The sequence below is a fragment of the Antechinus flavipes genome, chromosome 4 (genome assembly GCF_016432865.1).
Source record: "Antechinus flavipes isolate AdamAnt ecotype Samford, QLD, Australia chromosome 4, AdamAnt_v2, whole genome shotgun sequence".
NCBI lineage: Eukaryota > Metazoa > Chordata > Mammalia > Dasyuromorphia > Dasyuridae > Antechinus > Antechinus flavipes.
This window is the reverse complement of record NC_067401.1, coordinates 369,647,029-369,661,767: the sequence shown is the minus strand read 5'-3', so window position 1 is coordinate 369,661,767 and position 14,739 is coordinate 369,647,029. Positions and strand designations below refer to the sequence as shown.

The 14,739-nt window shown below is 32.1% G+C and overlaps 1 protein-coding gene across 6 annotated transcripts in view; it reads right to left on the bottom strand.

Moving 5' to 3' along the window:
• The window catches only part of ESRRG (estrogen related receptor gamma), a 608,771-nt gene that overhangs the window by 55,258 nt on the left and 538,774 nt on the right, over window positions 1–14,739 (bottom strand). For 5 of the 6 annotated variants that reach the window (XM_051998298.1, XM_051998297.1, XM_051998299.1 and 2 more), the window contains 2 exons: window positions 5,888–5,998; window positions 2,143–2,325 (listed from right to left, as the gene is read on the bottom strand). In XM_051998298.1, the coding sequence (XP_051854258.1) occupies window positions 2,143–2,325; window positions 5,888–5,998 (294 nt within the window). The remainder of the gene's footprint in view (window positions 1–2,142; window positions 2,326–5,887; window positions 5,999–14,739) is intronic. The other variant, XM_051998295.1, reaches the window with a different exon arrangement.

The following is a 14,739-nucleotide window of genomic DNA, read 5'->3' as shown; positions in this document are numbered from 1 at the left end:
CAAGGGTCATTTCTATTTGAATTTGACACCACAAATGAAGCAGAATATGATGCTTCCACACAAATTTTCATCATCAGAAAATGAAAAAAAAATTATTATTTTTTACTTAATTAAGAAGGAACAAACATTTCAGGATGGCTTCCTATTCTGCTTATAGAACAACAAATTATTGATTTACTTGTAGTTCTTCCATTAAATTGACTGACTTTTCAATATTTACTGACTAGGGACCGCCTTTCACATCTTTTTGTTTCTCTCACATTTAGAACAGTGTGTGGCACATGCTAGACCCTTAATAAATGCTTACTGACTATTAAGCAGTTGGATTCTTTTGACATTATATAACTAGAGCCCATAGACAAATGGTAATCTTAGCTTCTTCTGACTTCAGCGTAGCTTATGAAGACTGTTGGTGCAAACTTCACTCCATCCCCTTTACTTCCCAAATCTCTTCAACGTCTGTCAATTTCAAATTATTTTCCATATAGACTTCATGTAATTACCTATAGCTTAACATTTAATAGGTTTCTCTTTTGGCATTGGGGGGTAGGGGCTCTTAAAAACCCAGCAAATTTCTCTTTCTTTCTTCCCTTAAAGCCACAGACATGCAATTTCAAAACAAATGCCTGAGCAGTCTTGTGGCTAAAATCTCATCCTGAGTCTGCATTTAATAATCCAGAAGTTGGTATCATCCAAAGAACAAACTCTCAAGCTCACCTATTTAACTACTTTTGACTTAATTTGGGGTGCTTTATTAACAAACAGTGTAAGACAAAGTAGCTGGTATAATACAGAGTGATGTTTAAATTAGTCTACAATTTGCTTGGGCTCATCTAGAACTGCACTGAACAAAGCCATTCAGAAATGTCAGCTGTGTTCCTAACCACTGTAACAAATTGTTGCCTGAATGCTGCACACCTAATGACTTCAAATTAGCTTCACTGCGATATTGCCTGACAGTTCGTTACGACTGTTAGCAACATAGCTGGCGTATCATGACCAATAAATTGGTTTCAGTGTGGGCTGGGAAAGGGACTTCCATCAATTTGATTAAAGAAATTACTGTAGCATTCAAAGCATAAAGACAAACTAGTTTAAGGAGACAGAAATAAGTTAACTGTACCAGAAAAACATTGCTCATGATTCAAAAGCTTGTTTATAAACCATTTGTGATACAAAGTTCATGGGGGAAAAGATCATTTGGGTCCAACATTGACTATCCCTGAAATTGTAGTTTATATAATTTTCTACTTAGATAACAAAATGCTTTTCATGTGACAAAAACTGAGAAATTAAAATTTCTCAAATAACATCAGTAAAAAAATGTAATATTTATATAATTCTTTAACAAATAATGATGTTTTTAAATATTTCATCCATAAATTGTGATACTAATAGAAACTAAACATTTCATCATCAAACCAGAACCTTGAATGAAAGAGGGGTGTGTGTGTGTGTGTGTGTGTGTCTGTGTCTGTGTGTGTGTGTCTGTGTGTGTGTGTGTGTGTGAGAGAGAGAGAGAAAGAGAGAGAGAGAGAGAAAATACTTACTACAGATGGCCCAGAGAATGAAAGAGGGTAAAATTGAGGCTATTACCAAGAAGCAGTAACTTTTGTGGGGGTTCAGTGATTCCAAATCCTTTATCAAAGAAATTTTTAAATATTTTGCTTTTTTGATGCATTCTACCAAGCTTTCTAATAGGAAAAAAAAAAGGTATTTAATTGTGATAAAATCAAGTTGGTGCAAATGGATCAGTGTTATCTTAGCAAAATGGCAAAAGCTTTCAAAGAATCATCAAAAAAGATCAGGCCATTTATAACTTCTTATCTTTAAAAGAAAGCCATCAAATACAAAGCATTTCATAAATTAATAATAACATGGTATTGCATGAGTTATGAAAGAATTATTGGAATCATATTTCTTTTTATATTGTAAAAAGTCTGAAAATGGAAATTTTCAACATACATAACTATTGCACTACATGAAGAAATATAGAAATCACAAGACCATAGAATCTTTTTTAAAAGCTAGAAGGTTCTGTTGGTTTTTAAAAGAGTTTGAAAAGTCAAAAGTGGATTTTGTTTTGTATTGTTCTTTCATTATGTGTTTTTATTGTTTTTACTGGTATTGTTGTTAATGTACCTGGAATATGTTTAGCCCATCCAATGATGACCACCAGTTCTCTGTCAGCCAGGTCACAGAGGGTAGTGAGAGCTTTGATGTCACTGTCTGGAACAGTAGGGTCAGGCATGGCATAGATCTTCTCCGGTTCAGCCACCAGCAAATGTGAGACAATCTTGTTATCTGCAGGAACGGACCAGAGCACTACAACATCACTAGTAGTATCATCCTGTTTTTTCTCAACCATAAAATATTCTATTTTCCTAAACTAACATTAATAAGGTATTAGCTAACAAGTAGTCACATTAATTTGAGAATATATTTCTTTTAAGCAGACTTTAATCTGATTTTTTTGATCAAAATTTTGTGCCAATCAATAAAGAATGGAATAAAATCAACCAATTCTTATTTTCCTTGTTGGACAAAGAGACTTTGTGTCTTATTATTTCCTGCAAATAAATAAAAAGAAAGTGCTGTTTCATATATGTTGTCATTATCAAAAGCCCCAATGCTGTACCAGAAAATTATAACATTTTAAAAGGAATACTCAAAATAATGTAGGTTAGAGGTGACTGCCTATAAAAATCATAGATCCAAAATCATTAATTGTCTTAATTCCTTTAAAAAGGGTAAAGGTCATAGTCCTTTGCCTCACTGAATAAGTGATTATATATAACCTCATCTCATGAGATGCACTAAATAGGAGACTGGTTTTACCCTATGTCATAATTCCTCACCTAATCAAATAAACACACACACAATTCCCCCGATTAAACAAACGAACACACACACACACACACACACACACACACACACACACACACACCCAGTTTTCCAAATAAAGCAAGTACCACAATGAGAGAGCATTTAAAAAAAATTCTTTCCTTAAATGTACATTTATTTCTTCAGTTCTGGTTTCCATTTCTATAATTCTGTTAAGTTCTTCTTTTGTCTAATACTTTCTCTCCTTCATATTTGTGCATCTGGAAGTTGTGATGTATGTTTTTTAAAAATCGTACATAAAATACACCAGAACCAAATGGAAAGCATCACATCAAATGTGTTTTATTGCTTTGGGGCATGTGAGAGTTTATAGAAGGGGTTGTAAAGCCTTGCTAACTGAATAATTTCTGATTGGCCCAATTTTCATTCCCTATGAGAACCTCAGCATCTTTTCCATGTGTGGTTTACATTGAGTTCAAAAGGATCAACAGATCAGTGGAAAAAAAGACAACAACTTGATATTTGATTATAACTTTCTTAACTACAAGCCTAAACATAACTAACATTTAAAATAAACATTTGTTTTTGAAATAAGAAGAGCCAATATTTCTTTTCATCTTATTGACACATATGCTTTTTGCTAAAATAAAGAAAAAATGTGTTTTTTTTCCCTTTAGTTTTAACATCCTCCCTCTGTCACAGAAATGAAAGGCAAATTTTCCAAATTCATTATCATCTTAGTTATGATAGTGCAAATCATCATAAATATGGACATCATTAGTGTAACATTTATAGAAGAGAACACTTATGAAAAACTAGGACTGTAGTTAAGGTTGTGAAGAAACATAACTGTGTACTCTGGTTCAATTTTCTTTCTTTTTTAAAAATTCCTTTCCTTTCCCTCATAATTTAAGGAAAATATTATTCTTTCTGAATCACAGACTTTACAAAGAGAACTAGTTGTTTTCAGATTATGTAGGGAGATACAGGTATCATCAAGTATATTCAAAAAATTTCAGCTTTATTTGTTCTGATAATATAATTTGAAATCTTTGGGCAGGTCATTATAATCTGTGGATTAAAGAAAAATAACCAATAAAAGTAAAATGGATGAAAGTTGAGTACTTTCATCACAGAGCAAAATACTACCTGTATCAAAAGACACTTATGTTGAAGGGATAGAGAACTTGGTTTGTGTTTAAAAAGGCCCATCATTCAGAAAATTGAATAGCCATGAGCACTGTTTCTAGGTAAATCTTATTTAATGTTTCCTAATTAGAATCAATACAACCCAATTTTCATTCCTGTGCCTTTGTACTGCACAAACGATCAGTCAGGGTCCAGAAAATCTCCCAGGCTACTTTCTCAACAAAACAGATTCCCTGTCTCTTGACACTTATCTGACACAATCTGAAAATTAAGTTTTATAAATGTTTGTTACAAAAACACACTAATTGGATGAACTAAGGAAAATTAACATACAGGCCTTTAGATAATGAGTAATGATTTATTAGAAGGGTAGTTTATTTCAGACAAATGAGGCTTGCTGAAATTGCTATAAGCTTCTTAAAGGTATTGCATCCCATTACCTCCCAGGATTCTCAGCACTGCACAGTGATCCTGGGAAATTGCCTTATGATTCGAACTTTAACAAGGGCATGTGTTAATTTTTCTTTCAGAAGGGAAACTATCAATGGTTTTTTAAGTGCATGTCAACAGAAAATAAATGAGAAATAGAAAATCTGTACAACACTGACTCCAGTAAAACTAGAATTGTAATTAAGCTAAGCATTAGTGTTTTTTAGATTTTATTATATTATTAGAAAGTTTTTATTATAATGCATAAAATCTGCTTAATGTAGCCCCAGACCATATTTATAGAATATTAACAGCTTATAGAAGCTGAAGAAAAGATGCCAGATTGACAATTGAAGGCATAATCAACATAATGTTTTTTTGGAAAGGCATAAGGAAACTATGCCATATGTTCGCTTAAGCTACAATTTCATGTAAAACTGGTAGTTTTTCTTTTGACATGGTTAAAATGCCCTTCTGCTTACAAATCCAGGTATTTTATTTGTTCCAAAGACCTCTCCATTCTTCATAGAAATGTACACAGTAGTGACCCCTCCTGGAAACTATGAGTTTAAAGAAAATGCTGGGGAGTGAGGAAGGAAAGGAAAAAAGACAGATTTGTAAAAAAGGCTTGAATGTGATTTTTAAACTGTAGAAAAAAAAAAATCCTTAGAATTGTATTACTTGTGGATTTTGTAACTATAACAACTGAACAGGAGAATTCTATTATCAGTTTTCAAAGCATTCTATGACTGCCTGATAGGAATTCTGACTTGGCACCCTAAAATTTGAAACTTGTTACACTTAAGTTATTTTTAATTAATAAAAGAAAATAGTTTGCCTTTTAGCAATGCACCAATGAACTGTAAATTGCAACCAGGAATTATAAAAGCATGGGCTCTTTTAAAATAATTCACAGTGCCCATATGGGCATTTTAAATGGAACTGCCAACCTATGCTTGTTATTAGTGTGGCAGATTTTTGTTTTAATCTGTTGCTAGCTACTGTGTTAACCTTCTATATCTCCAAATTAATGAGGCCCCTAATGTATTTTCTTTGGGAGAGTTGAGCAGTAAAACTCATTTAGTTAGTGAAAACTACAAAAATGACTTTCTTGTGAAATCTGAAACTAGCAACTACAATGAGCTAATGATCACAGATTGGCTCATTTTATGTACCACTGAAAATAAGGACAACATGTAAATATAAAATTTGCACTAAATAAACTGCGTATTAATAAGCTTTAAAAACAAGGCGGGAAAGGGTGGGAAACTAACAAAGCTTTTGACACAAAAATTCTATTAGCCAGATTATATCTTACATTCTTTTTGTAGCAAATCCACTTGTAATAAATGCTATAGTCCTTGTGGAAAGAGAATTCCTATTAAAGGCAGTATTGAGGCTGATATGCTAAGTCAAAAGAAAAGCATGTGTATGCTGGGAATTCCAATATATCTGATGTACTTACATGGCTTTTTGGCTGGCTGAACCAACTGAGGGTTCAGGTATGGGCTATTCTCTGCATCTATTCTGCGTTTGTACTTCTGGCGACCTCCACGGACTCTATCAAGACGCACCCCTAATACAAGAAAAAGAAAGATGCTGTTATACTGGTGAGGTTGTTAGATATCTTACTCAACAAGAAAGAGTAAATGAGAAGCATCTGGGAAGTAGAGGGGAGGAGAGGGTATCTAGCACAGAGAGAGAAATGCATAGGTATAAGAGGGCTTAGAGTACAGTGGAAGTTACAGGCGAAAAGGATGGAGTCAATAAGATTGTTCTGTTCCCTGAGTTGTTCCCCTCTTTAGATAGTAATCATAAAGTTACATTTTGAGGTATCAAAGTAAAGGTAGATCATCATTTTAGATTCTTGAAGCTGTTGTGTTCATATAGATTAAACATTGAAATTACATCTCTGTAAACCATAGGCATAAGATAAATGTAAACAAGAAGGCAATTCAAACACATAAGAGGTACTCAGATAAATCAACCATTTTCCCCTTAACACTCCCCCCAGCCACACATTAAAAAACAAACAAACAAACAAAAAAAAACAAACCTAAAACCTAAAAATAATTACTACTAATACTGTTTACTACAAAATATAAAAAGTATGAGGAAAAGAAACACATTATCTATATCCTGGAATAAATAATTTAAACAGACCCCTTTCTAATCCAGAATGGAAAGAAAGAGATTATAATTGACAAGGATAAGGATTAAGCCTATGATTTCATTGAAAAATGGATCTCTTGAATAAGAGAACATTTTCAGATATTCAGTTCGGGAGATTCTTAGCAACTTAGGGACTTAGAGTATACCTTTTTACATTGAAAGATTAAATGTTATATTCATGGTAGCATGTGAGAAGAGGTGATGCTTAAACCCAGGTCATTCTGCCTACAAAGTTGGCTCTTTATTTACTAGGTCAAAGTACACTTTTTGTCTTTTGTCAGAATGAATTAGGAAAAGGAAAATCCTGGACCTGTGAGATTTAAAAAGGAGTTGCTTAAGTAAGTGAGTTGAAAAAAAGACATGGAAAATAGAAGAAGAACAATCTTGAACAAGTCACTTGGACTGAATTTCATCAATTGTAATTAAGGGGATCAAATTAGACACTTTGTTATTAAGTACCTTTGTAACTCTAAATACAACAATTAAGAGTCATATATTCTAAATTTCACAATTGTGGCTGACTGTATACAGTCACTGAATAAGAAACCTACAGGAGCGATAACCTAAAAGGGCAAGGTAGGTTACTGGGATGCTTCAGAAAACAATAGATTAAACTTAGTTGAAGTGGGGAAATAAATATATTTAAAAAAGACAAAAAACAAACACAACTATAACAATGTATGTTTCTTTCTTACTTTGGGGGTAATACTGTCATTTTTATTTGCTGATACAACCCAGTCATGGATGCCCATCGATTGGAGAATGGTTGAGTAAATTGTGGTATATGAACATTATGGAATATTATTGTTCTGTAAGGAATGACCAGAAGGAAGAATACAGAGAGGACTGGCGAAACTTACATGAACTGATGCTAAGTGAAATGAGCAGAACCAGGAGATCATTATATACCTCAACAATGATACTATTTGAGGATGTATTCTGATGGAAGTGGATCTCTTCGATAAAGAGAGCTAATTAATTCAGTTTCAATTGATCAAAGATGGTCAGAAGCAGCTACACCCAAAGAAAGAACACACTGGGAGATGAATATAAACTGCTTGCATTCTTGTTTTTCTTCCCGGATTATTTATACCTTCTGAATTCAATTCTCCCTGTGCAACAAGAAAACTGTTTGGTTCTGCACACGTATATTGTATCCAGGATATACTGTAACCTATTCAACATGTAAAGGATTACTTGCCATCTGGGGGAGGGGGTGGAGGGAGGGAGGGGAAAAATCGGAACAGAAGTGAATGCAGGGGATAATGTTATAAAAAATTACCCTGGCATGAATTCTATCAATAAAAACTTATTTTTAAAAAATGAATATTGCCAAAGCAACTGAAGTCACTATCTATTATTTTACTTTCCAATTCCATATGAAAAACTTTTTTTTTAACATTTATTTCTTAAAATTCAGTTCCAAATTCTTACCCCGTGTGCTCTCCTCACAGAGAAGGCAAGCAATTTGATATGGGTTATACAAAAACATGTATGTTTTTAATGAATTATCAATATTCCGGTAAGAAATAAATGAATTGAATATCATACTTTTGTTACTTAATTGAATATAATAGTTTTGCTTTACTATTAAATCCTGAACCTGTTTTTTTTTTTAATTTAATTTAATTTAATTTTTAAAATAATTATTAACTTATTATTGACAGAACCCATGCCTGGGTAATTTTTTACAACATTATCCCTTGCACTCACTTCTGTTCCGACTTTTTCCCTCCCTCCCTCCACCCCCTCCCCCAGATGACAAGCAGTCCTATATATGTTAGATGTGTTGCAATATATCTTAGATACAATATATGTTTGCAGAACCGAACAGTTCTCTTGTCACAGAGGAAGAACTGGATTCAGAAGGTAAATATAACCCGGTAAGAAAAACAAAAACGCAAACAGTTTACATTCACTTCCCAGTGTTCTTTCTTTGGGTGTAGCTGCTTCTGTCCATCATTGATCAATTGAAACTGAGTTAGATCTTACTCTTTGTCGAAGAAATCCACTTCCATCAGAATACAATCCTGAACTTTTTTTTATGCAAAAACCAATGAAAACACAAAGTTCGATAGGATCTAAGAATTCAATATGGCCAATTCAAATTCACACTGGTGTTTTAGAGAAAGAAAAAGAATTTTGGGCAATCTAAATATAAAAATAATTTATATGTGCTCTAGATGTTTAAAAACCTTTGATCCTATTATTCTCTGTTCTCCAATTACCTCCACCTGACTAGAAAATTAGACCCTACTCCTGGTTTCCTGACTTCTAATGTATAAATGTTTTGCTTTCCTGTGAGAGGCATGGGGTTCAAGTGCTAGTTCTTTCAGTCATTTTGCAATATTCCTCTAGTTGCCTTCAACTTGTTCTTCACATACTCCATTAGAATGTAAATTCCTTGAGTTAAGAAGTGTCCCAATTGCTTTTGTTTTTTCATCTAGCATTTATGTAGTTCTTAATTTAAGGTCTGCAAAATATTTTATAAATATTATCTTTAAATTTTATTTAATTTATTCTATTTGAATGCACTCTTTCTCTCTTCCCCCTTCCCTCCCCAATCAACAAACATATATATCTCTTTTACCCAATATGAAAGAAAATTTATTTGATAAAAAAGGGATGTAAGTTAAGGTCTAAATCTATATAGCTTTCCAGGAACTAAACAGACCAAAAAAGGTTGGTGGAGAACGAATTTTTGATTTCTGGCTCAAGTTTTTTTGGGTTTTAATCAATGACAATGGCCATCTAATTCAATCGCTGGAAAAGTGGTCTATGAATTATAAAATGGCATAGAAATACATTAACAACTGGTAGACAGCTCATGTGCTCCCATGTCACTTGCCAATGTCAGGAAAAAGGGAAGAACTTGCATTTTGGTTGAAATGTACTTGGGTAAAATTTGGTGAGAACAAAGACATGATGAGTCCAAGAAGATGGACAGGTATGGATGCAATATTCTTTATACTGTTGTTGGAAACTCTTAAATTGATGACATCATAGATCTAGTTAACTATTTGAATAAGCAAAGGTAAATTGTTATTATTATTCCTAATAATAGCAATGTACTAGATGCTTGAGTAACTGTAGAAATGAAGTAGCAGTCAATAGTAGTAGCAATAGTGGTGGCAGTTTACAGCCATAGCACTAAATAAATAATAGTTTACTTTAAATCCTATTTCTATGTAACTTTTAGTTCTAGTTTAAAAATTGAAGTTTCTTCTTAAAATTCATTCAAATCTTATAAAAACCTCAATGAAATTAAAGTTATTTTGGTTGTGATTTGGAGACAGGAAAATGAAAATGTGGTTTTACTTTACAAATAATTTGGCAGTTTGTTTTGCATTTCTATTCTGAATTTAAAACTTACAAAAGAAATGTTACACATTGCCAGAATAATAAATACAAGTATAAGAAGGCATAGAATTCTTGAACTAATGGATATAAGTGACCAAATAGTCATCAAAATGACCACTTTCAAATTTGGGGTCTAAGAAGAAATAACATTCCTAATGTGGTTGTCATTAAATGAGAAAGAAGTTAAAAAAAAAAAAAAGAAAGAAATCCAAAGATAGCTAATACATGTTTGTAGAAAAACAAAGTGTATAATAATCAAAAAGAAGGGCTGAAGTCACATCGTGTGTTAGTCTTTTTGGGGGTTCAGGTGTGCTTTTTATATGCCTTGTATCAGATTGTATTATAAACTACTTCAAACAAAGGAATGGAGAAAACTATCAGTAATGTTCCTTCAACATGATGGTATAAAGGACCATATTATCATAAGGATTTTTTAGGAATTAGTTATGATGTGTTCACTAAAATTATATACATATGAAATCACAACAATCAGTTCTGTCAATTCTGTAGAAATATATCCATAAAAACTGCCATCATGTGGTCAAAATAAAGAACTTATCAGCAAAATGAGTTATGGAAATATTAAGCTTCCTTTTTCTAGTTATCACTTCATTCCATCATTCTCACCCCACACCTTACTAAAATATATAGCTCTTCCTATCGAATGCCAGGTCTGAGTATTCTCACTTCTTCTTGCCCAGAAGTTAGCCTCCATATTACTTCCTAGATAACTGCACCATATCACCTTTTCCTTAATAATTCCCCCTTATGTACTATAGTTCCCCATTAGAAAATTATCTCCTTGAGAATAGGAATATTTCACTTTTTTCTTTTGTATCCCTAGCCTTCAGCAAAGCACAGCCAACATCAACCCCTTATACTAAATATTTATATACAATAACCATTATCACATATATTGCCGAATTTTGATAATTATCAATATCACTTGAAACAAGCTATTATTGAGTATACTTGACAATGCAAAATTACCATTCCTAAGTGAAAATCAGTTCCAATAAGCAATTATAGTTTTCAAATATTTCTGAGAAACTAACTTCCTAAAGAGCTCATTGTCTTGTTTATAATTTTTAGGTAAAACGAAACTTGATCTTATATTTACTTTTAAATAAAACAATCATTTTTCAACTTCGGGGGCCCTCTAAATGGTTGCGCCTATTTGCAAACAGGTATATAAACTTGTAGTATACCCTCCTGTTAAAAAGTTTTGTTTTTTTAAAGAAAGAACCCATATGGGCAAAAATGTTTGTGGCAGCACTTTTTGTAGTGGCAAAATACTAGAATTGAATGGATCCATCAGTTGGGGAATGGCTGAATAAGTTATGGCATATGAATACTATGGAATATTAGTTTTCTGTAAGAAACAATCCGCAGGATGATTTCAGAAAAGCATGAAGAGACTTATATAAACTGATGCTAAGAGAAGTGAGTAGAACCAAGAACATTGTGCACAGTAACTACAAGATTATATGATGATCAATTGTGAAGGACATGGCTTTTTTCAACAATGAGGTGATTCAAGGCAATTGCAATAGACTTGTGATAGAAAAAGCCATGTGCATCCAGAGAGAGAGAGCTCATTTATTTGGAAATAAATGTGGATGAAAGCACAGTATTTTCACCTTTTTTGGTTGGTGTTTCTTTGCTTATTTTTTCCCCCTTTTGATCTGATTTTCTTATGCGGCCTGACGAATATGGAAATATGTGTAGAAGAAATGCACATGTTTAATCTATAGTGGTTTGCTTGCTGTGTGGAGATGGAAGAGGGAAAAAAGAAGAAAAATTTGGAACACAAGGTTTTGAAAAAGTGAATGTTAAAACTATCTTTGCATATATTTGGAAAAATAAAAAGCTATTATTTTATTTTATTTTATTCTAAACAACAAATACAATAAGCATTTCTATAATATAATAGAGTAGGAAAAAAGATTACACAGGAAACTACAAAAGTTGCTATTCCTTTTAAATATAATAGTTAACATACAATTTTTCTCTTCCCAACCTCACTTTAATAAGTTATTGCAAAAAAGCAAAACAGGATATAGATTATAATAAGATGTTTTTAAAATGTTTAAATAAATTTAAGAAAGAAAGCAGAAGAAACCACACAGAATTATGAAAAAGGTCTTCCCAGAGCATTTAAAGAAAAAGTTATAAAATAAATTCTACATAATTCAAGTCCTCCTCTTCTTTCTGTACAATGAGATTTCTGAGATAAAAGAAATATTGCAGAGGGCAGAAGTGTGTTTAATCAAAGAGTAAGGGAACTTAAGTTTAAATTGAAATAATATAAATCTATCATGATATACAATGTGTACTTCCTCTGTATCTTTACAGACATACTTTTAAGTGGATGCTTTCTTTTCAATGGAAAACAAATTTAGATGCAATGTTTGAAGAAGGAAAAAATGAGAAAAAAAACATAAATCAACTTAAAATAAAAAAACCAGCTATAGATGACTGGTTAAAAGTACTACCAAACTGAAAAAGTATTCCTAGTTCCAGAGTTTTGCTTTTTTTTTTTTTTTTTTTAATGTGACTGTACAATGAATGAAAGAGTAGAGCTTGGAGCTCTTTTTAGTCTCAGAAACACAACAGTGAAGATGATTCAGTTAAAAGACTATTTCCTTATTTTCCATTTTGTAATCTTTCAAGCTAGAGACATAACCTACATGTTCAATTTTGAAGAATTAAATTTGAGGTATCTTTCTCTCCATAAATAAGACAGATATGTATGTATATATACACATATACAATATATTTATGTGTACATATATACATATATATGTATACACACAGATATAATTCATGTATTATATAATATGACATAATATATCTAATGTATTAAACAGGTACTTTCAACCTGAAAGACTGCAAAATGTGAAATAAGGAAATAGTCTCCTTTTAAGAGAATCATTTTCAGTCATCTATCTTTGAGACTAAAAAGATTTCTAAGCCTGAATAGTTTTTTACTCTTGCTTATGTAAATTAATTGTATGAAGTAAAAAAGAATAGGGATTAGAAATATTTCTTCAAGTACTTTTTATACTTTTGCCCAATATGCGTATGAATGTGTGTGTGTGTCTTATGTATCCTATTTTATCTATTCTTTTTTTTTCTTTCTATCTATCTATCTATCTATCTATCTATCTATCCATCTATCTATCTTTCTATGTGCCTATCTCCTTCCCAGATATCTTCAGGATTGTCAAAAACAACTAGTCAAATAGGAAGAATGGGTACTACAGACAATAAATAGTGAAGAAACTCAAGTGAAGTCATATAGCTGGCAAGAAGAATGGAAATAGAAACTGAGCCTTCTGATTGCTGATCCTTAATACTTTCTACTATATCATGCTCCTGCAGAATAAACAAATGGAAAAAAAAAATAAATGCTATGTAAACATGGGCTACTTATGATTGCTTATTTATGTTGCTTTATATTCCAATATACCAAGATTACTATTTATTTGCATCATAACCATGCAATATATAATAGATAACTCATGATAAATTAGGTTTATCATACACGTTAAGTATACTGGAAAGTGTGATGAAATTTAGCAAAATTCAAATCCTTAAAGTTATTAATTCTGAATCCATTTAGAATGTAAACTCCTTGAAGGCAGGATCAGATTCATCTTTGTATTCCTACATACAACAGTGCCTGCTTCTTAGTGATGCTTAATGTTTATTGAATTAAATTGAGTCTGTCAATCAAAGTCTCTGAGCCTTGATGTTTTTACCTGCGAAATGGGTTTCAATATAAGTACAATTTATTGTACATGATGGTTTTGAGAAAGATACTTTGTAAAAATATATAGCTCTACATATCTATGAATTACTTTATTAACTTCAAGTTTTGAACCTGTGTGCAAAGAAAATTTGGTATACTGTGTGGGAAAACATTAATGAATGACTGCAGTATTTTCTAGCAGTGTCTAGTTTGTTTCAAAGGTGAGTTTTTACCATTAAAACATGATATTAAAGTATTTAAGTAACTTTTATTAATTAAGGATGGATTGTAAAGGTAGTAATTTTTAGATTTACTGCCTCAATAAAGTGTTTTGATTGTATATAAGTGTTGAAATGTATTAATTGGGATCAATTTCTCTTCTTTTCTCTTATCTTCTCTCTCACCTATCACTCCAATGCACAAATCTCAAATCATTGTATGTTTTAGAATATCCATATTGTTTGTACAAGTACACACACACACACACACACACACACACACACACACACACAATTAGTCCCATGAATGTCAAATCTCCACATCTTCTGTGAAGATAATGGTATCAACAATACAGGCATCCATAAAAACTTCTGGCCTGTGCTTGTTACCAAGTTAAGAAAAGTTTTAAAATAAAAATTTCTTCCAAGAAAACAAGGTCCCTGAAATTGTTTATTTATGATAGAAAACTAAAGTTCATTGTTACCTTTACAAAGGGGGGGAAAGGAACTTTAATAGTACATATTACCAACCTAATAGAGCACTTCATATTGGTTCCTTTTTCAAGTACTACATATGCCTACATTGCCACAAGCGAAATACAAATCTTATACACTGTCAGAATTTACAAAATTGGGATAGCAAGGATAGACAGAGAGGCCAAAAAAAAAAAAAATGCTGTGAGGCAAATAAACACAGAAAGTAAACTAGTTCAGCACAAGGTCTTCTTAGGTCAGCTAATTTTAACACTACAAACCCTTTTTAAGATTTTCTTCTCTAATGCAAAAATTTTGATTAATTTTAGATGCTGCCAA